This window comes from Ranitomeya variabilis, chromosome 5 (genome assembly GCF_051348905.1).
Source record: "Ranitomeya variabilis isolate aRanVar5 chromosome 5, aRanVar5.hap1, whole genome shotgun sequence".
NCBI lineage: Eukaryota > Metazoa > Chordata > Amphibia > Anura > Dendrobatidae > Ranitomeya > Ranitomeya variabilis.
In genome coordinates, this window is record NC_135236.1 from 49,332,554 (window position 1) to 49,358,946 (window position 26,393).

General features: G+C 46.8%; 1 protein-coding gene across 2 annotated transcripts in view; it reads right to left on the reverse strand.

Moving 5' to 3' along the window:
* Positions 1 to 20,858: 20,858 nt before the first annotated feature.
* FBXW9 (F-box and WD repeat domain containing 9) overlaps positions 20,859 to 26,393 on the reverse strand; it is a 49,117-nt gene continuing 43,582 nt past the window's right edge. For both annotated transcript variants that reach the window (XM_077261873.1, XM_077261874.1), the window contains exon 11: positions 20,859 to 21,467. In XM_077261873.1, coding sequence (XP_077117988.1) covers positions 21,393 to 21,467 — 75 coding nt within the window. In that variant the 3' untranslated portion in view covers positions 20,859 to 21,392. The remainder of the gene's footprint in view (positions 21,468 to 26,393) is intronic.

The following is a 26,393-nucleotide window of genomic DNA, read 5'->3' on the forward strand; positions in this document are numbered from 1 at the left end:
GACTTAGCAAATGCCTTTTTCAGTGTTCCATTGCACCCAGATTGTCAGTATCTTTTTGCTTTTAACTTCCGCAACAAGCAGTATACTTGGACTGTCCTACCACAGGGAGCCCAGAATTCCCCTACTATCTTCTCACAGTGCATGGCACAAGTCCTACAAGGCTGGCATGTTAAAGGAATAGTTCTCATTCAGTATGTTGATGACCTATTGCTGTGTTATTGCTGATTCCTAAGAACTAATTGTAGCAGGGAATGTCCTTGGTAAGATAACGAATAATGTTCTGTGTAAAAATATGTTTTCAAAACCATAGGGAGACTAGGGAGTAAAACACTCCGACGCTTAGCCCATATATGGAGAATCCGCCTCCGACATAAGAATGCATAAAAAGTGTGTGTAAGCTTAATAAACTAGAGATATTTCAGATACAGCCCTGGTGTATTGTGTCTTATCTCTCCGGTGCCATGATGTCATCTCTACAGTGGACTCATCAGAGAGTAGGTCGAGACCTGCGACAACAGTAGTCATAGTTGTCCAGTTTCCAATTTTGTCTCAAAACGTATTAAGCACCTTAGAGTGCCTCTTGTGACCTCACACGTTATCATCATCATCATCATGCATCTCATCACTTGTCACAATTGTGTAATTTTGCTCACTAAAATGTTAAAGAATAATTAAAAAAAAAATAAAACCAGTGAAGGAGCAATTGTGACTGTGGAATGGACGTGCCAGCTCACAGTGCTTGCTGCCAAGGTGCACACCAAACAGGGCCATGACAATTTTTGTGTCTACCCAAGCCAAACCAATATGGTGCCTGTGTCCACCCACTGATGATCAACCCCACCACAAAGCCTCTAGCATGCTTGGCATGGCCCCTAAATATACGCCCATAGGCATCTGTAGTAGAATGGAGAGGTCCTAGGGTTCGATCAGAAAGTCATCACCTATTCTTAGGGTAGGAATAACCCTTTAAGGCCGGAGTTACACTTGCAAGTGTGATGCGAGAAACTCGCACGAGTCTCTCACATCAATGCCCAGCACTGCCACCGGCACTCTGGAACAGAGCATGTGGCTGCATAGAAATACATGCAGCCGCAAACTCCGGTCCCGAGCACCGGCGGCAGTGCCGGGTATTGATGCAAAGAGACTCATGCGATTTTCTCGCATCACACTCGCAATGACCCCGGCCTAAGTCCAGGACAGTGTTCCATCAAGTCAACGTTCATCCAAATCGGTCAATGTAGCCTTCCTCCTGGAGGTCAGATTATGACCTTCAACCTACACATCAGAAGCCTGGGTTGTCACGGGCAGCTGCTGCATATTCACCAGTCTCCCTAGTTGAGCCCACCTCTGGCCTCACAGAATCCTGTCCTTTCCTTCTAGCCTCAACTGCGACTTACAAGGTCATCTTTTTGTTTCCTCTGCCCAATACACAAATGGATAGCCGATCACCAGATGATTATTAACTTTGCAAAAGTGACAAAACCCCTTAGTACTTGCTCGGTAATTCTTTTGACCATACACCAAAACATCTCTCTAGTCCGAGAGAAGGGTTGAGCTTCAAAAGAAAGAAAAAAAGGACAATTCTCCACTGGTCTACCTTCACACCTCGTTTTACTTTCCCACAAGGCTCACAACTGGATTTTCTGTGGATGTCCTCCTTGAATCCAAGCCTCTTTGTGGTGCATCTCAGGACAATCAAGTTAATTTTCTGGATGTGTTGCCAAATCGTAGAAACTACTCCACAATGACATGCGCTGCTGGTGGCCATCTGAAAAATGTGTCTGAAGTTGGAAAATCAAAGAAATTGCTGTGGAGTCCCATTATTTCTAGATACACCCCTGGAGAAAACAGTTAATGTTTGATGGATAGAAGCATGGAAACAGACGAGTATGTATCAAGAACTTGAAATGTGGAGAACATTGCTCTAAAAAAACAAAAAGCATAAAAGCCATCCCACCTCGACGAGATGAACCCTAACTCTAGTATGTCACCTTGCTACATGACAGGAGACCTCAAAATAGACGGAGGCAGAACAGGACCTAGACTTGGCTTGCCCAAAGGGGAGGACTATCCCGCTACATGTACAAAGTCCACGGAACTAAAGCTACCAGAGGAGGGAACCTAATAAGTGCCTCAACGTGACACATCTGCCAATAGAAAACCAACTTTATTGAGGGACATGAAGTGTCCGAGGGCAAGGCCGCCCATGCATATCCATGATCTGGCCCAGCAAAACCTCCACACTCAGATTCCATCTTAACAAACGTATCTTTACTGTTATACATTTTTCTTAACACAGCAGAACACAATAATAGACAGTACAAAGTATGCTTATTCACAGAAATAACGTGTAATAACAAACTATCCCTCACTGTCCCTATCCACACGTTACCAGTTCCTTTGCTCCAAGAGGTTATCTTCCCACGTCGCAGGCCTGTCTGTCACTGCAGGGAGACGCTCCAGCCGAAGAGAAAAAAAGAATTAAACAAAACTTTGTCTCTCAGGTCCAGACTGTAGTCCTTGGGGTTCAGCAGGTAGGGGTGGAATGTTCGGCCTCTCAACAGAGGACCCACTTACAGTTCATGAGCTCCAGGATCTGTGAAGATGTCACCTCTGAGTGCTCCGCAGTGTGGGAGCTGGGAACAATCTGGATGTCAGCTTCCAAGAGAGGGGTAATCCAGGCAACCTTCTATATCGCATCTACAGGAGGACGCCAGCACACACAGACCTCTCTCTGCACTGACTGGTTTCCCGGGCTCTTTCTCTTCTCCCTCCCTTTCCTGTTCACATGACATAACAGGGGGGAGTTTAGCCAATACAGTTTCTTTCTCTGTAATCACATTCGGCATAGGTATAACTTCTGGCCACACGGGGGTAGTGTCTGTCACAGATTCTATGTCAATGATAACGGAACAGCCACAGCCGGCCAGCTCACTACACGCCCCCCCGCTTAAAGGTTGGCAGTCCCTGTCAACGACTGTCTCCAGGGCGGCGATGGCTGTGGAGGTTGTAGGACCCGGCTGTGAAAAGGGCCACACATATTGGTCTCTGTAGGACTGTCCCGGGGGTACTCCTGCGGTGGTCCTCGCTGTCCGCCTAACGGGTGCTAGTCTCTCTCCCCGATCAGTCACCCCACTCTCCGCCCCAGTCGGTAAGTCAGTCGAGGAGGTAAGGGGTTCAGACGCGTCAGTCAGGCGAGCAGGGGTAGGGATGTCTTCCACCTCTACATCCCCGGTATCGGTGTCTCCCACAGTATTAGTGATATCTGTCTCTCTAGGCATTATAGGAGGGGAGTCAGGCTGAGAACGACAGGGGCGCAACATGTTACGGTGCAGGGTGCGGAGGCTGCCGCTGTCTTCGCCTTGTACTTGGTAGACGGGGCCACCAGGGTACGGGTGTCCAATTATTCGATAGACTTCGGTCTCCCACTTGGGCCGGAGTTTTCCTTGCGGTTTCTTTATACGAACTAGGACTAGTTGACCCACACTCAGTAGGTCTTCTTGTACTGGAAGTGGATCAGCGTGGACCTGGTCCTGGATCTGCTGTTCCACCAGCCAGTAGACAGTTTCCATCCTTTGACGGTGTGCTTGTAGCCAGGAAGGATAGGTACCACAGGTGTCTTCATCAGAGTTAGACAGGTGTAGCTCATGTATGCCTTTGCCTGGGCGGCCAAAAAGGAGGGTGTAAGGCGTGTATCCGGTGACAGAATGGACTTGATTGTTATAGGCCCACAGCAGTTCTGGGAGGAATCGAGGCCAGTCGGGCTTTTGTCTTCTGCTAAGGTTCGGATCAGTTGTAAGAGGGTCCGGTTGAAACGTTCACACACGCCATTCCCTTGTGGATGATACGGGGTGGTCCTGGACTTCTTGATTCCATACATCTGCTGAAGTTCTTCAATGACTCGCCCTTCGAAACACGCCCCCTGATCAGAGTGCAGCCGCTCCGGACACCCGTAGACCCGAACGAAGTGTTGACAGATGGCCTGTGCAGCTGATTCGGCAGTCTGATCTTTGGTAGCAACAGCGACGGCAAATTTCGTGAAGTGGTCCACCATCACCAGACAGTACTGGTAGCCACTATTCGCCGCTCCGATCAACAGATAGTCCACCATCAACAACTCGAGGGGCCTGGATGTGCTAATAGTCTGGACGGGTGCACGCTGCTCAGTAGACTTGTGGAGTTCACATGTACGACATCTTAGGCAGACGTTTTCAACCAGCTTACGGAGTCCTGGGCAAAAAATGAATTGCTGGGTCCACCGGAGGGTCTTGTCTATGCCGAAGTGGCCGTTCCTTCTGTGGGCTTCAGCCACCATCTCATGGGCTAGCTGCACCGGGACGACAATCTGCAAACATTCTTCCAGCATATGGGATAAAAGGGCCCTGCGATACAAGACTCCATCCTTCACGATCAGCCGATCCCATTGGGCAAGTAGGGCAGAGGCCCTGGTTGATAGTCGGGCTCTTACTTCGGAGGGTGGTTTCTCTTGTGTCTTCACGTACTGTTTCAGTAAGACGTGTTCAGGGTCTCGATCTTGAAGCTTGGCCCATTCTTGTTGGGACAGGGGGGACCCCACTACGGCTTCGATCCCACCTACAGCATACTGGCGGCTATCTTCTATTTGTTTAGCTAGCCAGGCAAAGTCAGGCAGTTCATCTTCCTCCAACTCTTCATCCCGGTCCCCTACCGGCGGGGATGATGTCACTCTGGAAAGGCTGTCAGCATTCTGATTCTCCGTCCCCGCTCTGTATTTAATTTTGTATTGGAATCTAGAGAGCCTTGCCATCCAGCGCTGTTCCATTGCCCCTAGTTTGGCATTTTCTAGGTGGGCAAGAGGATTGTTGTCTGTCATGACCAGCACCTCCGCCCCTGTCAGGTAGCCAGCAAATTTCTCTGTCATAGCCCAGGTCAGGGCCAGGAATTCCAGGCGGAAAGAGCTGTAGTTGACGGGGTTCTTTTCGGTGTCACGGAGGGATCTACTGGCATAGGCTATTACGCGTTCCTTGTTATCTTGGACTTGGGAGAGGACCGCCCCGAGACCTTGAAGGCTGGCGTCGGTGTATAACTGGAACGGCAAGGTGTAGTCTGCATATGCCAGAATAGGGGGTGATGTCAGAGCAGCTTGAAGCGCCCGGAAGGATTTTTCTTGGTCGGGCCCCCAGCTGATGCGTCGTCCTCTGGGACTGTTTGCGGTCCCTCGGAGGGTCTCATGCAGTGGTTCCGCAAGCCGGGCAAAGTCCTTGACAAATCGGCGGTAATAGCCCGCTAGCCCCAGGAAAGCCTGGACTTCTTTGATGGTAGTTGGCTGTGGCCACTCTTGGACAGCTGCTATCTTCTCTGGAGAGGGTTGGACACCTTCAGCCGAGATCCGGTGTCCCAGGTAATCGATCTCCTGCTGGAATAGACGGCACTTGCTGGGCTTCAACTTCAAGCCGTGTCTCTTCAAGCGCTGGAACACTTTGCCAAGCTTGTGAAGATGATCCTCGAAGGTGGCGGAGTATACCACGATGTCATCAAGGTATATCAACGTGAATTCGAAGTTGAAATCTCCCAGACAGCGTTCCATCAGTCTCTGAAAGGTCCCTGGTGCGTTATTCAAGCCGAATGGCATCCGGTCAAACTCGTACAGGCCCATGGGAAGGATGAAGGCGGTCTTTTCTCTGTCCTTCTCACTCATGGGGACCTGCCAATATCCACTGGCCAAGTCTAGAGACGAAAAATATTTGGCCTTTTTCAGGGCGGTCAGTGACTCTTCGATCCGGGGGAGTGGATAGGAGTCCCGGATCGTGCAAGCGTTCAACCGACGGTAGTCTACGCAAAATCTCAGGGATCCATCTTTCTTTTTGACTATCACCACGGGTGCAGTCCATGGGCTCTGGCTTTCCCGCACCACTCCGGCGTGTAGCATAGATTCTAAGAGGCTTTTCACCTCCTGGTATTGTTGAGGTGGTATTTGTCGGTACCTCTCACGAATAGGGGCAGCATCGCCCGTGGGAATCTCGTGTTGGATACTGGTGGTGTACCCGAAGTCGGTGTCATGCTTTGCAAAGGAGTCTTGGTGTTCTCGCAGTAGTTTCTCCATTTGAGACACTTCCTGTTTGGTGTACTGGGACGGGTCCAGTTGCACTTTTTCCAGTAGTTTTCGCCCAATGTCTTCATCATCTGCTTGAGCATTTATGGCTGAGACAGTTACCGTCCAGCCATCTTCTGTAGACGGGGTGAATTGTAAGGGTCCCATGGGGTTCACTTCTGTGGGTAGAGCATATACTCTGGCAAGTTGCATGCCAGCCTCAAGAGCTACACCTACGTCTGCGGTGTTGTTTAGCCTGACAGGGACTCTTCCGTTCCTCACGACGGCTAGGGTGCGGGCGACTAGTGGGTTTAGCTTACTCCCACTTGGAGCCCTCGGTTCGATTAACACTTCAACTCCTTCAAGTTGTCGGTTGGTGTTAAGAGGCAGGGAAATGACTGTCTCTTTTTCAGCGGGCAAAGTAATCCGGGTACAGCGGGGCACTTTAATGGCTGCTAGGGGTAGTTGTTCCTTTGCCATCTGTTGAAGTCCAACAGTCCGGATTACGCGTTGGAACGCCAGACGAGACGGTTTATGTTTGGTAACTTTCTGCCAGTACTTGGGCCCTTTTCTTGTCAACAGCATAAGGTCCAGGTCTTTCAAGATATTCATTCCGATTATCACTGGGGTCTCGGAGCCGAAGCCTTCCTTGACAATGACGATTCTTCGTTTCCCTAGGTCTTGTCCGCAGGCCTTCGTATCCATCCAGGCGACTCCGTTTACTGGAATAGGTAGGTTATTAGCCGCAATAATCTTAATTGTGGTATCTGGATCACAAGCAGTTCTTGGTTTGAGATACTTTTCATAAAACTGTTCAGAGATCGTGGTCACTTGCGACCCAGTGTCCATCAATCCTTGCACTGCAACTCCCTCTAGAATAACTTCAAGTGTAGGACTACTCGAGGCGAGAGTACTCTGTTGCTGGCTCTGTTTTTCTACACCCCATTCTCTGTCCCCCCCTGCTGCTCGAACCTCAGCTGCAGGGGTGTCTAGTTTAACGGCGGCCATTGTGGTGAGACCTGGCGTGGTGGCTCTGCTTGTGGATGTAGCTGATATTCTGTTCGTCGTGGTAACTGATGGTTTGTTTGTTGAGGACAACGATTCGCCCTGTGGCGAGGGTCACCACATGACCAACATGGTCCCGCGGGATGGCTAGGTCGTATCCGCTGGTCTCTCTGTCGTTCTAGTGTTAACTGTGACACCTGTTGCTGTAAATCTGCTACCATCTGTTTCAGCTCCTCGGTGTCACTGTTGGGCTGTTTACTGTCTAATATGGATCTGCACGCAGCGCTTTGAGTCCCCACATCCATGACGGGTCCCCTAGAACGTTCTATGGCTTCCTGCTTGACTTCAGCGAAGGTGAGAGTCGGCGTCATCCGAATCAAGTCCTGTAGCGTACGGTTAAGATACTGGTCTCTCAGCCCTATAACGAATTGGTCTCTCAGTACCAGGTCACGAGGAGCTATAGTAGCCAGTTGTTCCCCTTTTGCACAGACTTGTTCAAGGAGTACCTGAAGGGCATTTGCATATTGGGGAATGTCCTCCCATTCAAGCTGTGTCCGTCTGAAGAACAGGTATCGCAGTGTTCCCTGGTACGTAGTAGGTCCATAGGTCTTTTCCAGCACCTGCACCAAATCCTCCAACGCACGCTGCCCCCTGACCGTCTCCAGTCTGACTGTCGTCCATGCCTCCCCCTCTAGCGTCAGTACCGCCATTTCTGCCAAGGTCTTAGGGTCAATATTATACATTTCTCCCAGTATCCGCACTTGTTCCGCCCACTCTGGTACGGGGTAGTTTCGCCCGCCAAACTTCCTGACCTGGTTTACAATGGACACCGGCGGCGGTTTCTGACTGTACACTGGGCCTGGGTGGGAATCTTGCTGGGCACAGATCCTGCCGACTACGCCAGATGAAGTGTCCGAGGGCAAGGCCGCCCATACATATCCATGATCTGGCCCAGCAAAACCTCCACACTCAGATTCCATCTTAACAAAGGTATCTTTACTGTTATACATTTTTCTTAACACAGCAGAACACAATAATAGACAGTACAAAGTATGCTTATTCACAGAAATAACGTGTAATAACAAACTATCCCTCACTGTCCCTATCCACACGTTACCAGTTCCTTTGCTCCAAGAGGTTATCTTCCCACGTCGCAGGCCTGTCTGTCACTGCAGGGAGACGCTCCAGCCGAAGAGAAAAAAAGAATTAAACAAAACTTTGTCTCTCAGGTCCAGACTGTAGTCCTTGGGGTTCAGCAGGTAAGGGTGGAATGTTCGGCCTCTCAACAGAGGACCCGCTTACAGTTCATGAGCTCCAGGATCTGTGAAGATGTCACCGCTGAGTGCTCCGCAGTGTGGGAGCTGGGAACAATCTGGATGTCAGCTTCCAAGAGAGAGAGGTCATCCAGGCAATCCTCTATATCGCATCTACAGGAGGACGCCAGCACACACAGACCTCTCTCTGCACCGACTGGTTTCCCGGGCTCTTTCTCTTCTCCCTCCCTTTCCTGTTCACATGACATAACAGGGGGGAGTTTAGCCAATACAGTTTGTTTCTCTGTAATCACATTCGGCATAGGTATAACTTCTGGCCACACGGGGGCAGTGTCTGTCACAGATTCTATGTCAATGATAACGGAACAGCCACAGCCGGCCAGCTCACTACAGACACAAGGCCCACCAGGGATGATGTGGACCCGTCAGGTTAGTGAGGAATTGGTGTTGAGCTAAACAGTGGAGCAGAGGAGTCTAAGGCTATGTTCACACGTTGCATTTTTGCTGCAGTTTTTAATGTAAATTTTAAGCTGCATTTTACAGCACCAGCAAAGTCTATGAGAATTCAGAAATTTCATGCACACATACATTTTTTTTTTCATGACCAACTTGGAAAACTGCTGAGTTTTTGCAAACTGCAGCATGTCACTTCTTTCGACTTTTTTTTTTTTTTTTTCTTTACACCTGTAGAAAGCAATGAATAAGTACAAAATCGCAGCAAAAAAAAAAAGCAGGTATCAGGTTTTGCTGCATGTTTTGGTTCAAAAACCTTAAAGAAGTTCCATTATGGTTTTTGGGGGGCACCAAATTTTATCAGCATACACAAGAGACAAGAAAACACAGAAAAAATGCAGCAAATACTCAGCAAAAAAACGCAGCACAACCTGCTTTTTGTAAGCAACTTCTTTACTGCCAAGAGAGCAGGTTTTGCCTGCAGAAAAAAAAAAAAAAAAACGAGGCAAAATCGCAACGTATGAACATAGCCTTAGAGATTCTCCGGTTTGCATCCTTTTATCCTCCATACGTAGGTGAGGGCTTAACGGCAGGGAATTCGCAGGTCACTGTCCCTGGAGTGGTCTCTGTCCTCAATTGTGGCAACCATGGCTAACAAAGTGTAGTCAGAAAAGCTGGGGACATTATATTACAACGATGTAATGACAAAAGGTCAGAACTTGCAGAAATAAAAAGTAAGAGGTGAATAGAAACGAGTTGGGTCAGTAAGAATACAGGAATAGTTCATCTTAAAAAAAAAAAAGCTGAAGAACCAGATGAACTAAATACTCAGAAAAGGAGAGATAAAGGCCTCAGGCCATAACTGAAGACAAGTGCAGTTAGAGGGATTGTCCCACAAAGTAAAGTCTAATCAATACATCTTGGAATAAGAGTTCAGAGTTAAGCTCCTGCATGGTCAGACTCGGCCATTACACAGCACATGTATAAGATTATCTCAGCACAGGAACAGTTTTCTTTCCAATATCCAATAGTGAAACTTATTACTAAGTAGTTTCTTCATGTGACACCCCCTTTTTAAGAGGGTGGGAGCTGCACATATGACCACCAGAGGATGAGCCGGTCAGCCGAGAATGGCAGCAGCTCAGGCAGAAATGTCGCGCCTGGAGAGCCAGCATGGCGTTATGCCTGGCAGCCTACGCCTACCCACCCCCTCATCTGCCGTGACTTAAAACAACAACCCTGGTTTCATATATACCAACCCAAACTTCTCTCATATCCCACTGAACACCACTGACCCAAGTAGGAGTAGAGGAGCATGTGGAGTAGGCCGCCTTACAAGGAATAGGATCAGACCGCCATATAATGCGTGCTGCTTCTTTTCTTACGATTTGGCCACATATTGCAGCAAAGACCTTAACCTAAACGCGATGTGCAATGACCCCAAGTATATACAGGACCTAAAGATATGTGGTCATATGATCTTATTTTAGCAGGACCTCAAACCAGTGAGTCAGAGGCAGTAATGTTCTTCTCCTCTCGCTTCCTGAAACTTAATGTGGACAAATCTGAACTCATCATCTTTCCTCCATCTCATAGATCTTCCTTACCTGACCTATCTATCACAATTAGCGACATCACGCTTTCCCCTATACCGTAAGTCCGCTGCCTCGGAGTAACCCTTGACTCTGCCCTGTCCTTCAAACCGCACATCCAAGCTCTGTCCACCTCCTGTCGCCTCCAGCTCAAAGATATCTCCAGAATCTGTCCTTTCCTCAACCGTCAATCTACTAAAATGGTTGTGCATGCCCTCATCATCTCCCGCCTTGACTACTGCAACATCCTTTTCTGCGGCCTCCCTGCTAACATCCTTGCACCTCTCCAGTCCATCCTTAACTCTGCAGCCCGACTAATTCATCTCTCTCCTCGCTACTCCTCCGCTTCCCCCCTCTGCAAATCTCTTCACTGGCTCCCATTCCCTCAGCATATCCAGTTCAAACTCTAATACTGACCTACAAAGCCATCCATAACCTGTCTCCTCCATATATCTCTGACCTAATCTCCCGATATCTTCCCTCACGTAATCTCCGGTCCTCCCAAGACCTTCTTCTCTCCTCAGACGGAACCTGAAAACCCACCTCTTCAGGAAAGCCTACAGCCTGCACTGACCCAGCTGCCTCCTCACCACTACCGGAGCTACCGCCTCACCAACACCGGAACTCCTACAACCCTCAACCTATTGTCTCCTTCCCCACCATCCTGTAGAATGTAAGCCCGCAAGGGCAGGGTCCTCGCCCCTCTGTATCAGTCGGTCATTGTTAGTTTGCTTACTGTAAGTGATATCTGTATTTTGATGTAACCCCTTCTCATGTACAGCACCATGGAATCAATGGTGCTATATAAATAATAATAATAATAATAATAATAATAATAATGTGGCTCTGCGGAGACTAGACCATCATGAAGTGTTTGGCATACTGGAGAGTGTAGTGACTGACCTGTCAGAAGACTTTTTGGGCCATACCAGGAGGTGCTTCTGCGACTGTTGAGTTCCTGTAGGTAATGGGAGTCCTTGGGTCGATCGGCATTCACGGCTACAAGTGCAGGGTCCTGGTGTATCCTGGCTTAGTGGTTCCTGATCTCTTCACTGTTCTCCTATGTAGTCTGGTATGGCTACTGACCAGCTCCAGCACAGCCAATGTTATCTGTATGGGAGGTTGCAGATTTGTGCATCCTGTCAAGTCATAAGCTCAATGATCCTCGCCATCATGAGCAAAGATGGATCTGATCAGACCTGAGCTGGCCAGTGTTTACCTTTGCGTTACAGTTACTTGAAACCTCCAACCTAATATGTTCGACAACTGCAACCGCCAAGCATCTGCACCAAGATCCGCAACCACCAAGCATCTGCACCAAGGACCCGCAGCCATCAAGCATCTGTGCCAAGGGTCTGCAACCACCAAGCATCTGTGTCAAAGGTCCACAAGCGCTAAGCATCTGTTCCAAGGGTCCATAAATGCCATGCATCTGGGCTTATAACCCGTAATCGCCAAGCATTTGTGCCAAGGTACCATAACCACTATGTATCTGTGCCAAGGGCCCCAACCGCCAAGCATCTGTACAAATGTATACCGCAACTACCAAGCGTCAGTGCCAATAAATGAATCACCAAGCACCTCTGCTGTGACCATAAACATCTAGAGCCCCAGTAACATTTAAGCTGCACTAGTTTAGGCCTCGTGCACAGGCCAGTACTTGTATTTTTCACATACGTAAAAAACAATGGTACCGGAGTCATTAATGTTTTGGATCCAAGCATGATCAGTGTTTTTTGGAATCTGATAGTCATGGTGGCATTACTGTTTCCACATCATCTGACATTGGGAAGATCTGAGTTCTGCAAGACATGGTGGTGATTATACATGGGGATTATCACGAGTTGTGACATTTCATTACCGTCTTGCAGATTTTGTGGATTTATGTTGTGTCTCCGCCTTCGCAGCATCAAAGACTTCTTGTGCAGCCACTAATTGAATTAGCGACCGCTGCTGCCTGCTTAACGGGATTAACCTTATTTGAATAAACAGTACAGGATGTGCAGAATGTGCCGGCATCTGAGATCCTACCAGTTGCACCAAAATCACCCCGCGGAGCTGTGGGAACCTCATGGCGCTCTCATGGTTCAACTTGCCACTTCTATCAGCAGAATTCAGATGTAAAATCTGCTGTGAACAAACCCCAAATTGTTAGAGACACTTAGGTCGGGGTCACATTACTAGACCGTAATACGGACCAGTGCTATGTGATAAAAAAAATTGCATAGCACTTGGACCAATGTTAATCTATGGGGCAGCTCCCATCATCCAATATTTTCTCGGTCGTATTCAGTGTGCAAGTGAAATCGCAGCATGCTGCGATTGTCAGCGTATCTCGGCCAATGCAAGTCTACGGGTGCAAGGAAAACTCGCACACCACACGGACCATCAGTGTTACTTGTGAGAAATACACATTGGTGTTCTATAGAAAAGCTGGTAATTCGGTGCGGTGTACAGTAAAATCACACTGACAGGTTACAATAGAATAGGTAAAATAAATGTCTACATATAGTATATATATATATACACTGCTCAAAAAAAATAAAGGGAACACTTAAACAACAGAATATAACTCCAAGTAAATCAAACTTCTGTGAAATCAAACTGTCCACTTAGGAAGCAACACTGATTGACAATCAATTTCACATGCTGTTGTGCAAATGGGATAGACAACAGATGGAAATTATTGGCAATTATCAAGACACCCTCAAAGTGTTGGTACCTTTGAAAATGTTCCTGAAAATTATTACACTTACACATGTTTTGTTATACTCATGTTTATTTCCTTTGTGTGTATTGGAACAAGACAAAAAAAATAAAAATGAAAAAATGGCAAGTTGGACATAATTTCACACAAAACCCCCAAAATAGTCCGGACAAAATTGTTGTCAGCCTCAGCTTAATATTTGGTTGCACACCCTTTGGAATAAATAACTGCAATCAATCTATTACTATAAGCATCACCAAGCTTCTTACACCTCTCAGCTGGGATTTTGGACCACTCTTGTGATTCTGCAGGTGGCGACCACAGACCACATCTCAGTACCAATGCTTTCTGGCTGATGTTTTAGTCACTTTTGAATGGTGGTTGTGCTTTCACACTCGTGGTAGCATGAGACGGACTCTACAACCCACACAAGTGGCTCAGGTAGTGCAGCTCATCCAGGATGGCACAGTGGCAAGAAGGTTTGCTGTGCCTGTCAACGTAGTGTCCAGAGGCTGGAGGTGCTACCAGGAGACAGGCCAGTACACCAGGAGACGTGGAGGGGGCCGAAGGAGGGCAACAACCCAGCAGCAGGACCGCTACCTCAGCCTTTGTGCAAGGAGGAACAGGAGGAGCACTGCCAGAGCCCTGCAAAATGACCTCCAGCAGGTCACAAATGTGCATGTGTCTGCACAAATGGTTAGAAACCGACTCCATGAGGATGGTCTGAGTGCCCGACGTCCACAGATTGGGGTTGTGCTCACAGCCCAACACCGTGCAGGACGCTTGACATTTGCCACAGAACACCAGGATTGGCAAATTCACCACTGGTGCCCTGTGCTCTTCACAGATGAAAGCAGGTTCACACTGAGCACATGTGACAGACGTGACAGAGTCTGGAGATGCCGTGGAGAGCGATCTGCTGCCTGCAACATCCTTCAGCATGACCGGTTTGGCAGTGGGTCAGTAATGGTGTGGGATGGCATTTCTTTGGAGGGCCGCACAGCCCTCCATGTGCTCGCCAGAGGTAGCCTGACTGCCATTAGGTACCGAGATGAGATCCTCAGACCCCTTGTGAGACCATATGCTGGTGCGGTTGGCCCTGGGTTCCTTCTAATGCAGGACAATGCCAGACCTCATGTGGCTGGAGTGTGTCAGCAGTTCCTGCAAGATGAAGGCATTGAAGCTATGGACTGGCCCGCCCGTTCCCCAGACCTGAATCTGATTGAACACATCTGGGACATCATGTCTCGCACCATCCACCAATGTCACGTTGCACCACAGACTGTCCAGGAGTTGGTGGATGCGTTAGTCCAGGTCTGGGAGGAGATCCCTCAGGAGACCATTGTAGATGCCAGATTGCGGTGAGCGCCATCCTGTGATCGGCGCTCATAGCAATGCAGTAATTCTGCTACATAGAGGCGATCTGATCATAGCCTCTATGTAGCAGAGCCGATCAGGCTATGCCAGCTTCTAGCGTCCCATGGAGGCTATTGAAGCATGCCAAAAGTAAGTGATTAAAAATATGAAAAAAATAAAAATAAGTTTAAATCACCCCGCTTTCGCCCCATTCAAAGTAAAACAATAAAAATAAAATCAAACATAGACATATTTGGTATCGCAGCGTTCAGAATCGCCCGATCTATCAATAAAAAAAAGATTAACCTGATCGCTAAACGGCATAGCGAGAAAAAAATCAAAATGCCAGAATTACCTTTTTTTGGTCTCTATGACATTGCATTAAAATGCAATAACGGGCGATCAAAATATTGTATCTGCACCAAAATGGTATCATTAAAAATGTCAGCTCGGCGAGCAAAAAATAAGCCCTCACCCAACCTGAGATCACAAAAAATGGAGACGCTACGGGTCTCGGAAAATGGCGCAATTTTTTTTTTTTTTAGCAAAGTTTGGAATTTTTTTTCTTTTCACCACTTAGATAAAAGAACCTAGACATGTTAGGTGTCTATGAACTCGTAATGACCTGGAGAATCATAATGGCAGGTCAGTTTTAGCATTTAGTGAATCTAGCAAAAAAGCCAAACAAAAAAACATGCATGGGATTGCACTTTTTTTGCAATTTCACCGCACTTGGAATTTTTTTCCATTTTCGAGTTCACAACATGCTAAAACCAATGGTGTCGTTCAAAAGTACAACTCATCCCGCAAAAAATAAGCCCTCACATGGCCATATTGACTGAAAAAAAAAAAATGGCTCTGGGAAGGAGGGGAGCGAAAAACGAACACGCAAAAACAAAAAAAAGCTCCAGTCATGAAGGGGTTAATATACTGTAACTTCATTACAAAACATTCAGATTTACTGATTAGTTGATACAAGATGTAGTAGGTTTTAATGTGGGGTGTATTCATTCTTGCATTTTGCATGATTTCCACGATTTTTAAAAGGTCAGCACCGAGTCTTCTAGGCCTGGAATGAACAAATTGGCGACATATAGTCATGGCCGAAAGTGTTGGTACCTTTGAAAATGTTCCTGAAAATTATTACACTTACACATGTTTTGTTATACTCATGTTTATTTCCTTTGTGTGTATTGGAACAAGACAAAAAAAAAAAATGAAAAAATGGCAAGTTGGACATAATTTCACACAAAACCCCCAAAATAGGCCGGACAAAATTGTTGTCAGCCTCAGCTTAATATTTGGTTGCACGCCCTTTGGAATAAATAACTGCAATCAATCTATTCCTATAACCATCACCAAGCTTCTTGCACCTCTCAGCTGGGATTTTGGACCACTCTTGTTTTGCAAACTGCTCCAGGTCTCTCATATTTGAATGCGCCTTCTCCCAACAGAAATTGTAAGATCTCTCCACAGGTGATCAATGGGATTTAGATCCGGACTCATCGCTGGCCACTTCAGAACTCTTCAGCGCTTTGTTTCCATTCATTTCTGGGGGCTTCTTGAAGTATGTTTGAGGTCTTTGTCCTGCTGGAAGATCCAGTACCTAGTATGCAAACCCAGCTTTCTGACACTGGGCACTACATTTCCACCCAAAATCCTTTGGTAATCTCCAGTTTTCATGGTACCTTGCACACAGTCAAGGCTCATAGTTCCAGAGGCCGCAAAACAACCTCAAAGCATCTTTCAACCTCCACCATATTTGACTGTAGGTACTGTGTTATTTTCTTTGTAGGCCTCATTCCGTTTTTGGTAAATAGTAGAATGATGTGCTTTACCAAAATGCTCTATCTGGGACTCATCTATCCACAAGACACTTTCCAAGAAAGATGATGGCTTACCCATGTTCATTTTGGCAAACTGCAGTCTAGCCTTATTATTTCTGTGTCAGCAGTGAGGTCCTTCTGGGTCTCCTGCCATAGCGATTCACTTCATTCAATGTCGATGGATAGTTCATGTTGACACTGATACACCCTGAGCCTGCAAGGCGGGTTAAATCTCTTTGGAATTTGATTGGGACTGCTTATCCACCATCCGGACTATCTTGCTTCAATTTTTCTCTGCCGTTCACGTCAATGGAAATAAGCTACAGTGCCATGGGTTGTAAACTTCCTGGTTATATTGCACTCTGCCGACAAAGGACATAAAGATCTGTGGAGAATGACTTGGAACCTTGAGATTGTTGATATTTTTCAACAATTTTGTTTCTCAAGCCCTCACACAGTTCTCTTCTCTTTCTGTTCTCCATGCTTAGTGTGGCACACACAAACAATGCAAAAGATTGAGTAAACTTCTCCCCTTTTTATCTGGTTTTAGGTGTGATTTTCATATTGCCCACACCTGTTACTTGCCACAGGCGAGTTTGAGCGAGCATCATACGCTTGAAACAAAGTTGTTTGCCCACAATATTGAAAAGATGCCCATTTTTTTTTTTTTTGGGGGGGGGGGTTGTGAAATTATGTCCAATTTGCTTTTTTCTGTTTGTATCACTACACACAAAGGAAATGCACATGTACAATAAAATGTGCAATTTAATTGCAATAATTTCCTGGAAGAAATACATCATTTTCTGGAACAATTTCATGAGTGCCAACACTTTCGGCTATGACCTGCATTGTATCATCTATCTTTTTCTATTCTCCAAGAACAACCCATTTTGGAGCCTGGTTACTGGGAGAGTGATGACAACTTGTCTCTTCAGAATTCCCCATAGGTGATCGGTTGGGTTCAGATCAGGACACACAGCCATTTCCTCACTGATCGCTTCAGCTGACAAGGAGGACCTTGCAGAGACGTGACGTTCAGGCCGGAGCTGCACTCCCTGGTTTGTTTTCTTAGAATATAGATACAGTATCTCCAAAGACTTTTAACACTTTGACCCATTCTTCATCAACCTCAAAAAGGCCAGAAACTGGCCTACTGTCTGTCAAGTAACTTTACACCAAAGACTGGACTACTGGCATACTGTAGTGGATCTCCTAAAGGTACTGGGAATCTCATTAATCCCTTCTCTTACCTTACGCCTGTCAGGACTATCCGACTCAGGTTTATGGTCTCACTATCAATACACAGTTATCCATCAGGCTTTACTCCTTGCCAGAAAAGTTACAGCCATGCAGTGGATGGATCCAAGGTTCCAGATTTTCACAAAATGAAACAACTTGATAACCATTTTTCACAATGAAGCAATTTATACAGTACAGACCAAAAGTTTGGACACACCTTCTCATTTAAAGATTTTTCTGTATTTTCAGGACTATGAAAATTGTGCATTCACACTGAAGGCATCAAAACTATGAATTAATGCCAAGAGTGTGCAAAGCAGTCATCAAAGCAAAAGGTGGCTACTTTGAAGAACCTAGAATATAAGACATAATTTCAGTTGTTTCACACTTTTCTGTTAAGTATATAATTCCACATGTGTTAATTCATAGTTTTGATGCCTTCAGTGTGAATGTACAATTTTCATAGTCATGAAAATACAGAAAAATCTTTTAATGAGAAGGTGTGTCCAAACTTTTGGTCTGTAATGTATCTGCCACGCTCCAGTCCTCAATTCATCATGTCTTCATCAGACTGCCAAACTCCTGAACAGATTTAAAACGTCTATCACAACTGTGATGCTCAACGTGTCATGACACCTTCCTATCGTAGCTGTGATGCTCTGCATCTCCTAACACCTTTCTATCATAGCTGCGATTCTCAGTGTGTCCAGATACCTTTCTATCATAGCTGTGATCCTCTTTATCTCCTAACACCATACTATAGTAGCTGTGATGCTCAGCGTGTCCCGACACCTTCCTATCATAGCTGTGATGCTCAGCGTGTCCCGACACCTTTCTATCGTAGCTGCGATGCTCAGCGTGTCCCGACACCTTTCTATCGTAGCTGCGATGTTCGGCGTGTTTTGACACCTTTCTATCGTAGCTGTGATGCTCAGAGTGTCCAGACACCTTTCTATCGTAGCTGCGATGCTCAGCATGTCCCGACACCTTTCTATCGTAGCCACGATGATCAGCATCTCCCGACACCTTTTAATCTTAGCTGCGGTGCTCATCGTGTCCCGACACCTTTCTATCATAGCTGCGATGCTCATCGTGTCCCGACATCTTTCTATCGTAGCTGCAATGCTCAGCGTGTCCCGACACCTTTCTATCGTAGCTGCAATGCTCAGCGTGTCCCGACACCTTTCTATCGTAGCTGCGATGCTCAGCGTGTCCCAACACCTTTCTATCATTGCTGTGATGCTCAGCATGTCCCAACACCTTTCTATCGTAGCTGCGATGCTCAGCGTGTCCCAACCTTTCTATCGTAGCTGCGATGCTCAGCGTATCCCAACCTTTCTATCGTAGCTGCGATGCTCAGCGTATCCCAACCTTTCTATTGTAGCTGCGATGCTCTGCATCTCCCGACATCTTTCTATCATAGCTGCGATGCTCTACGTGACCTTCCATGGACCACTTTTGGTATGTACTAACCAATCAATACAGAGAACACCCCATAAGACCTGAAGAATGGCAGAAACATGCTGCAAGAGCCCCCGTATACAGGTGACACGGCAAAAGACCAGGAGTATATCGGGAACACCCTATGACATGCCATACAGTGGAAACACCCCATAAGACCTGCCATATACAGGGAACAGCCAATAATACCTGCCATATAGCGGGAACACCCCACAAGACCTGCCATATAGCGGGAACACCCCACAAGACCTGCCATATAGCGGGAACACCCCACAAGACCTGCCATATAGCGGGAACACCCCACAAGACCTACCATATAGCGGGAACACCCCACAAGACCTGCCGTATTGGGGCTATTTGATTGATGTACCCAGCGCTAAACCACATATGGGTAAGCAAAACATACTGTACTTTATATAGTGTGCCAAAAGGAGAAAAATTCAGAGCAATGATTTATAAAACAAAACTTTAATTGCCATAAATAGTACAAAAATATATATCAAAACATTACATTATTTAATGACTAGAGCACAGGATGAATGTCCCAGGAATGCTGGAAAAGCGCCCATCCCCCCACTCCCCCAGATGTAAATACCCTTGTAATGGTATGCATAAGGAAAAGCACCTACATTATCCAACCAAGGTCACCCCAAAACAGTGGGATTCTATAATAATGCCATTAAGTATGGTGGTGGAAAAAAGGTGCTAGCACTTACCACTACACAGAGATAGGAGGGGGCGGTCGGGCGATGGTCCACAACGCACGTTTCGTGGCCACCAGTGCCACTTCCTCAGGGGGATAACCATATACTGCCTAACAGGACCTTAAAATACTTTATATAGTTAGACTTTTTCTTACTTAAACGGGCTAAGTGCCTTTACTTTATGTTGACAATTTGGCACCAGTCTAGGATAGAATCATCTGCACCTATCCCCATATGCCTGAAGTCACTTATGCACCATATAAATTGAGTATCACAGATATGTGCTGTTTTTTGGTTTGCACCTTTATACTTGTTTAATGTGTTTTTTTGCTGGAGTCATCCATTGTTCATTCACCAATCCTCAACATTTATATTGATTGATCACGGGTATTTTAAAATTGCTGTACTACATTAATAAAGTTTATATTTTCTATAATTGATGACGTTATGTCTATTTATGGGGCATCATGCTCTTGTTAAGCTTATAGGATAAAGACCTGCCGTATAGCGGTAACACCCTACAATACCTGCCATATACAGGGAATATCCACAATACCTGCCGTATAGCAGGGACACCCCACAATACCTGCCGTATAGCAGGGACACCCCACAATACCTGCCGTATAGCAGGGACACCCAACAATATCTGCCATATAGCGGGAATACCCCATAAGACCTGCTGTATAGCAGTAATACCCTACAATACCTGCCATATACAGGGAATATTCACAATACCTGCCGTATAGCAGTAATACCCTACAATACCTGCCATATACAGGGAATATTCACAATACCTGCCGTATAGCAGGGACACCCCACAATACCTGCCGTATAGCAGGGACACCCCACAATATCTGCCATATAGCGGGAATACCCCATAAGACCTGCTGTATAGCAGTAACACCCCACAAGACCCACGACTTTCTAGATGTTCTGACCCAGTTCTTAATAATCACTATTGGACCCTTATCATGCGCGTCCTGATATTTCCGGTCACCTGATATAAGGATCTGCTCACACTCGCATAGATACATGTTTTCTGCAGGGCGATTCTAGTTTCTCTTTTAGGATAGGATCTGTTCACCCTGATCACCATGGTTCATCAATGCAACGCAGGAACTTATAATATTCAGGATTATGGAGGAACATCACAAGAAGCTGACGTCAGGACTCTTTCCAAGGATTTTGTTTATTTTATTTTTCATATCTTCAAAATGGTGACTAAAAACCTGAGTATGGAAGCCCGATCTACAGAGATCAGGCGATGGTATTTGGTTACCTCAGTGACCACGAACCTCTGGATGTCAGATACTAGCAGTCCCAGCATGCCGAAGGCTGTCAGTTTAACAACAGCCGTAGAGCCACAGGTTGGAGGCCGGTGGCCCATGGTTGGTCCAGCTCTCGGTTTGGTCAGGTGATAACTCGGACATCCTGCGATCAGAGCAATCAGCCCCAAGTCCACCTGTTTTGGGGGGTGAAGGGTGTGACGGCATGAACAGGCACCACTCCATCGTTTACCATAAGGCCTATTCTTCTGTATGTGCAAATCTCAGCATACATGTCACACCTATGGAAGGAGGACCCCCGAGACGCCAGCCTTGCAAAATATTGATTTCCATGAAGGTCGCCTCCTCGTATTGAATATTTCTCTTTATATTTGCATGGCTGTTCAGACTCAGACGCCAAGTGTTAATGGTGACGTGGGTTATTCAGGAAATCTCCATATCTCCACCGTCTGTCCCCCAGAGGCTGCAGCCACCGTGTTCCCAGCCGCACACACCTGGTGGGAAGAAATGGCGGAAAACAAAAGAGGTGAAATGGGGAGCACAGGTTATAAAGCTATGGGAACAGCACACATGCACTATGTGCTCCTTCCTCCATAGTGGGGGGAGCTGGAGTCACATTCTGGTGCTCTCCTGGATGGACGCTAGAGCTGTCACTTAGAGCGCGAGGAGAGAGGAGAAGCAGAGAATCTAAAACACTTCACTGCTACAAAACAGCCAGCAGACACACAGCATGACAGATTAAAGCGTACCGTTCCCTCAACATCTATAGAAAGGCATTGTCTTGTTGCTCTCAGCCCCCAAAACAAGATGAAACTGTCTCCACCAATCTAGTATGTCCTGAAGTGTTCCGGTTCTCACGCTACATTTTTTTTATTGAGGTGTGCTTCCTCTTTAACAACATTCTGCCAGCACTATAACTGCTGGAACTTCCTCCCAATAATTTCCTAAAATGCAAAGCTCTTAAAAATGTTCTAATGCTTTGCCCACAGTGAACTAAATGGCTGCCCCTCTTCCATACCTGTAAGCAGCTAAATACACGAGGGTAGAAGCAAAAAAGGAGAAAAAGACCCGCCCCCACTTCCTGTACATCAAGAGACCCGCCCCCACTTCCTGTACAGCAAGAGACCCGCCCCCACTTCCTGTACAGAAAGAGACCCGCCCCCACTTCCTGTACAGAAAGACACGCCCCCACTTCCTGTACAGAAAGACACACCCCCACTTCTTGTAAAGCAAGAGACCCACCCCCACTTCCTGTACAGCAAGAGATCCGCCCCCCACTTCCAGTACAGCAAGAGACCCACCCCCACTTCCTGTACAGCAATAGACCCGCCCCCACTTCCTGTATAGCAAAAGACACGCCCCCACTTTCTGTACAGCAAGAGACCCGCCCCCACTTCCTGTACAGCAAGAAATCTGCCCCTACTTCCTGTACAGCAAGAGACCCGCCCCCACTTCCTGTACAGCAACAGAGACCCGCCCCCACTTCCTGTACAGCAAGAGACCCGCCCCCACTTCCTGTACAGCAAGAGACCCGCCCCCACTTCCTGTACAGCAAGAAATCTGCCTCTACTTCCTGTACAGCAAGAGACCTGCCCCCACTTCCTGTACAGCAACAGAGACCCGCCCCCACTTCCTGTACAGCAAGAGACCTGCCCCCACTTCCTGTACAGCAACAGAGACCCGCCCCCACTTCCTGCACAGCAACAGAGACCCGCCCCCACTTCCTGTACAGCAACAGAGACCCGCCCCACTTCCTGTACAGCAACAGAGACCCGCCCCCACTTCCTGCACAGCAACAGAGACCTGCCCCCACTTCCTGTACTCCTTCTCGGAGTCTTTGCTGCCATAGACGGATCACATTTAACAACAGGTAGTAGACAGAAGGGAGACATGTAGTAGCCGACACTTTGGAGGAATTTTTTGTGGCAAGACAACACAATCATTTATAAAGGAAGCGATCTGTAGATTTGTCACATTATCTATCTGAACACAGTGACTATAGCATTTCTGTGGTCATGTTCACACTGAGAACATCCATCCAGGTGTGAGAGCAGGATTTATATTCATCTTAGTTTCTTTATACATGCATCTTTTTCCTTTCAAGATGGAGTATTTGATCAGATAAGGGGGTCTGAGGAATGTCTTTGTCTAACGGACTTCGAGAAAACATAGGAAAGTGGAACAAAACAAAACTTAGGTGGAGGAGGGGGGGGCAGTACGTACCCCAGACCACAAGCTGGGTGTCAACCATGTTAACTTCGCCAATTAGATGTATGCTAATGCCAGCACATAGTTAGAGTTAAGATGAGCCAATTACATTGCTACAATGCATGAATACTAATAACCTATATAAGATGATGCCAGGTAATAAGAGATCTGCTTTGATGCTTAATGTGTTACAGTGGCTCTCCCGTGCACGTATTTGAATTTCTCAATTAAAAAGCTGGTTCCCGAGCCACGGCTGTGAGCAGTAATGTAGGGTCTGCATTTTGGGTATTGCAGATCAAACAGGTTACCAAATATTCCACATACGTTGTATTACAATGATCGTGTGTTATATTGGGTTTGACACAACTCTGTTGTCAGGTGTCCCGGGAAAAGGTGCTCCTTCCCTGTCCCCAACACTAGGGGCACCCTAAGCTCGCCCTGCTCCCAGGATTACTTCTGATGGTGAAGACGCCGGTGCTACGTACCTTGCCTTAGCTCCTGAATCCACCCTAAGGCTGTACCCTTCCCCCACCCTGGAAAGAGGGGAGTAGTAGTGCACCACAATACACCAACCAGACTAACAACGTAATACAAACAGGAGTAGCAAAAAATACCAAACATACAAATAGACACACACACACACACAATCAAAAAAAGAATGCACTGGGGAGTGAAGAATGGGGTAAAACCAAAACTAGGAGAAAGGAGAAGAAAGGGAATTATCACACACACAAAACCTAGCAACAGTCACAGATAAACACACCAAACGCCTACTCAAATAACAACCACATACCACAATCTCCAGCCATGCAGCATAAGCTAGTTCTGACAATCAGTGTCAGGGCTCAGATTATGTAGATGGGAGTGGCCAACAATGAACAGCTGAGAGCCTTAATGCAGGAAAACTTACAGGAGCTCTCAACTGAGAAGATTAACCCCTGCACTGCTAAAAGAAACCTGCACCATTTAATATGAAGGTGAAGAGCTTCTAATCAGTGCAGGACTAGTAAAATCAGATGCTATGGTCTTCTGGCTCCTCTCTGTTGCAGCAAACCCACGACAGGGTTCCTGTTACCATGGAAACAAATGTCTAATTAAATCTGTAAATCACTTTACAACATGGGCCTCGCTTTACAGCACATATATAATTTCTTCCAGTTCTCAGCCGTATTACTTATTAGTGAATATTCTGCACCCCTTGGTGATGAAGGGGTTGGGGAATTTGCATCATTATCACTTCTACAATTATAAAAGTTCAGATTTCTTCTTCCCTTTATTTTCATTATATGTGTAACATACATTTGTTTTGCTGAATATGTCACCTTTCTATCCTGTTATCCGTTCACTTCAATGTGACCAAGCTGCAATACAGGATACGCCTTGTAGACAGGGGTGGTGCTGTTTTTTTGGGATAATGTCAGCCATAAATATAAATATGCAGGATTATATTCTTATTTGTCATGTTAAATGTGTTGATTGTTGAAGATCTAGGCAAATAAATCATCTATACATGTCCATGAATTCAGTTATGTATTATAATGAGGAATGAAACAGGGAAAAAGTAATGAACACGCTGTGACAGAGTCACTGGTTAAGTGATGGAGGGACTTGTGTGATGACCAATCACATGATGGAGGAGTCACAAGGTCTGGGCTTAAATGGCTGAAGGACAGAGCTTTCAGTGTTCAGTGTGAGTCTAAACCTGAACCGCGGGCATTGCTGCCTGGGAGCAGGTGGATTCCAGAAAGGAAAAGGACTGTTCTTTTTTGTTTCTTTGCTTTGCCCAGAGGGCCGTGTTTACCTGCCCAAGCTTGGTTTATGCTATTTACAATAAGCCAAGCCTGTTCTTAAAAAGGCAGTGTTCCGGTTATACCTCTGTGACCAGCCGAGTGAGCCGCGAACAGGTGTGGCAGCCACAAGCCAGCGTAGATGTCAGGCAAGATGGAGGACCTGCTCAAACATCTGCTACAAGCAGCAACAGCAGATACAACATCATCAGCAATAACAGCAGCAGGAGATGGCGCAACAAGAGACCAGTAAGTTGCTTATACAACAAATGCATCAGCAGCAGATTGACTTACTGGCATAGGCGGCTCGTGGAAGGCCGGCAGCCCTTCCCCCAAGTCCAAGTGACAACACGTATGTCCGGAAGACAGCAAGACGAGCCGTGCAAAAAACGACCCCGGGTGATGATGTGGAGGCCTTTTTGACTGTGTTCGAGCGGGTGGCGGAGCGTGAGAAGCTACCACTAGAGCAGTGGGCGAAGGTGCTGGCGCCCTATTAGACTGGTGAGCCCCAGAAGGCCTATTATGATTTGGCATTGCAGGATGCGCAGGCATATGCCAAACTAAAAACTGAAATTTTGGCATAAACAGGAGTGACTATGTCGGTCAGAGCACAAAATGTTCACCATTGGGCCTATTGTAGGGACAAACCACCTCGATCCCAAATGTTTGACCTACTGCATCTGGTGCAAAAATGGCTGCAGCCGGAACCCTCCACTCCAGCCCAGATGGTTGAGCGCATGGTCATGGACAGGTTCGCACACTCCTTTCCTAGGCCGGTGCAGGCCTGGGTTGCCCAGGGAGATCCCCAAATTACAGACAAACTGCTGGGCCTAGTGGAACGGTTCCAGACAGTCAAAAGGTCCGTAACAAAGCTAGGGGGTGGTGCATCCTCATACTGGGATACTCAGCGAGAACCTGAGCTCCAAAAGAGGGATAGTAAAGCCACCACTGGAGAGAGTCCTAAATCCCAAGGGGTCACTGAGGGGTTGTCAAAGGCCACGTGTAAAGACTTGCTTTGCTAGAGATGTTGCGGTCCTGGACATATAGCTGCCCGTTGTCCCTTGTCCTCTGAAGAGATGGACTGTAGCCTAGGGAGGCGCTGCTCCTACTAGGCCTACCCCGCCTGCATTGTGGACTATCAGCCCGGTGATGGGCTGAAGACATGTCCCGTGTCAATAAATGGGATGATGGTAACAGGACTCAGACTCAGGGAGTTTGGTGACCCTGATAAGGGCTACACTTCCCCATCAGTTGATACCGGGGAAACACGTGGGAGTACGTTGTATCCACAGAAATGCCAAAGACTATCCCATCGCCAGAGTGTCGGTTAAAAAAAGCCGAGGGTCAAAGGTTGGCTACACCCCGTGATAATCTGGAGGGACTTCAGCCTTTTCGGAGACTTGTGGGGAAAGCAGAAATATAAAA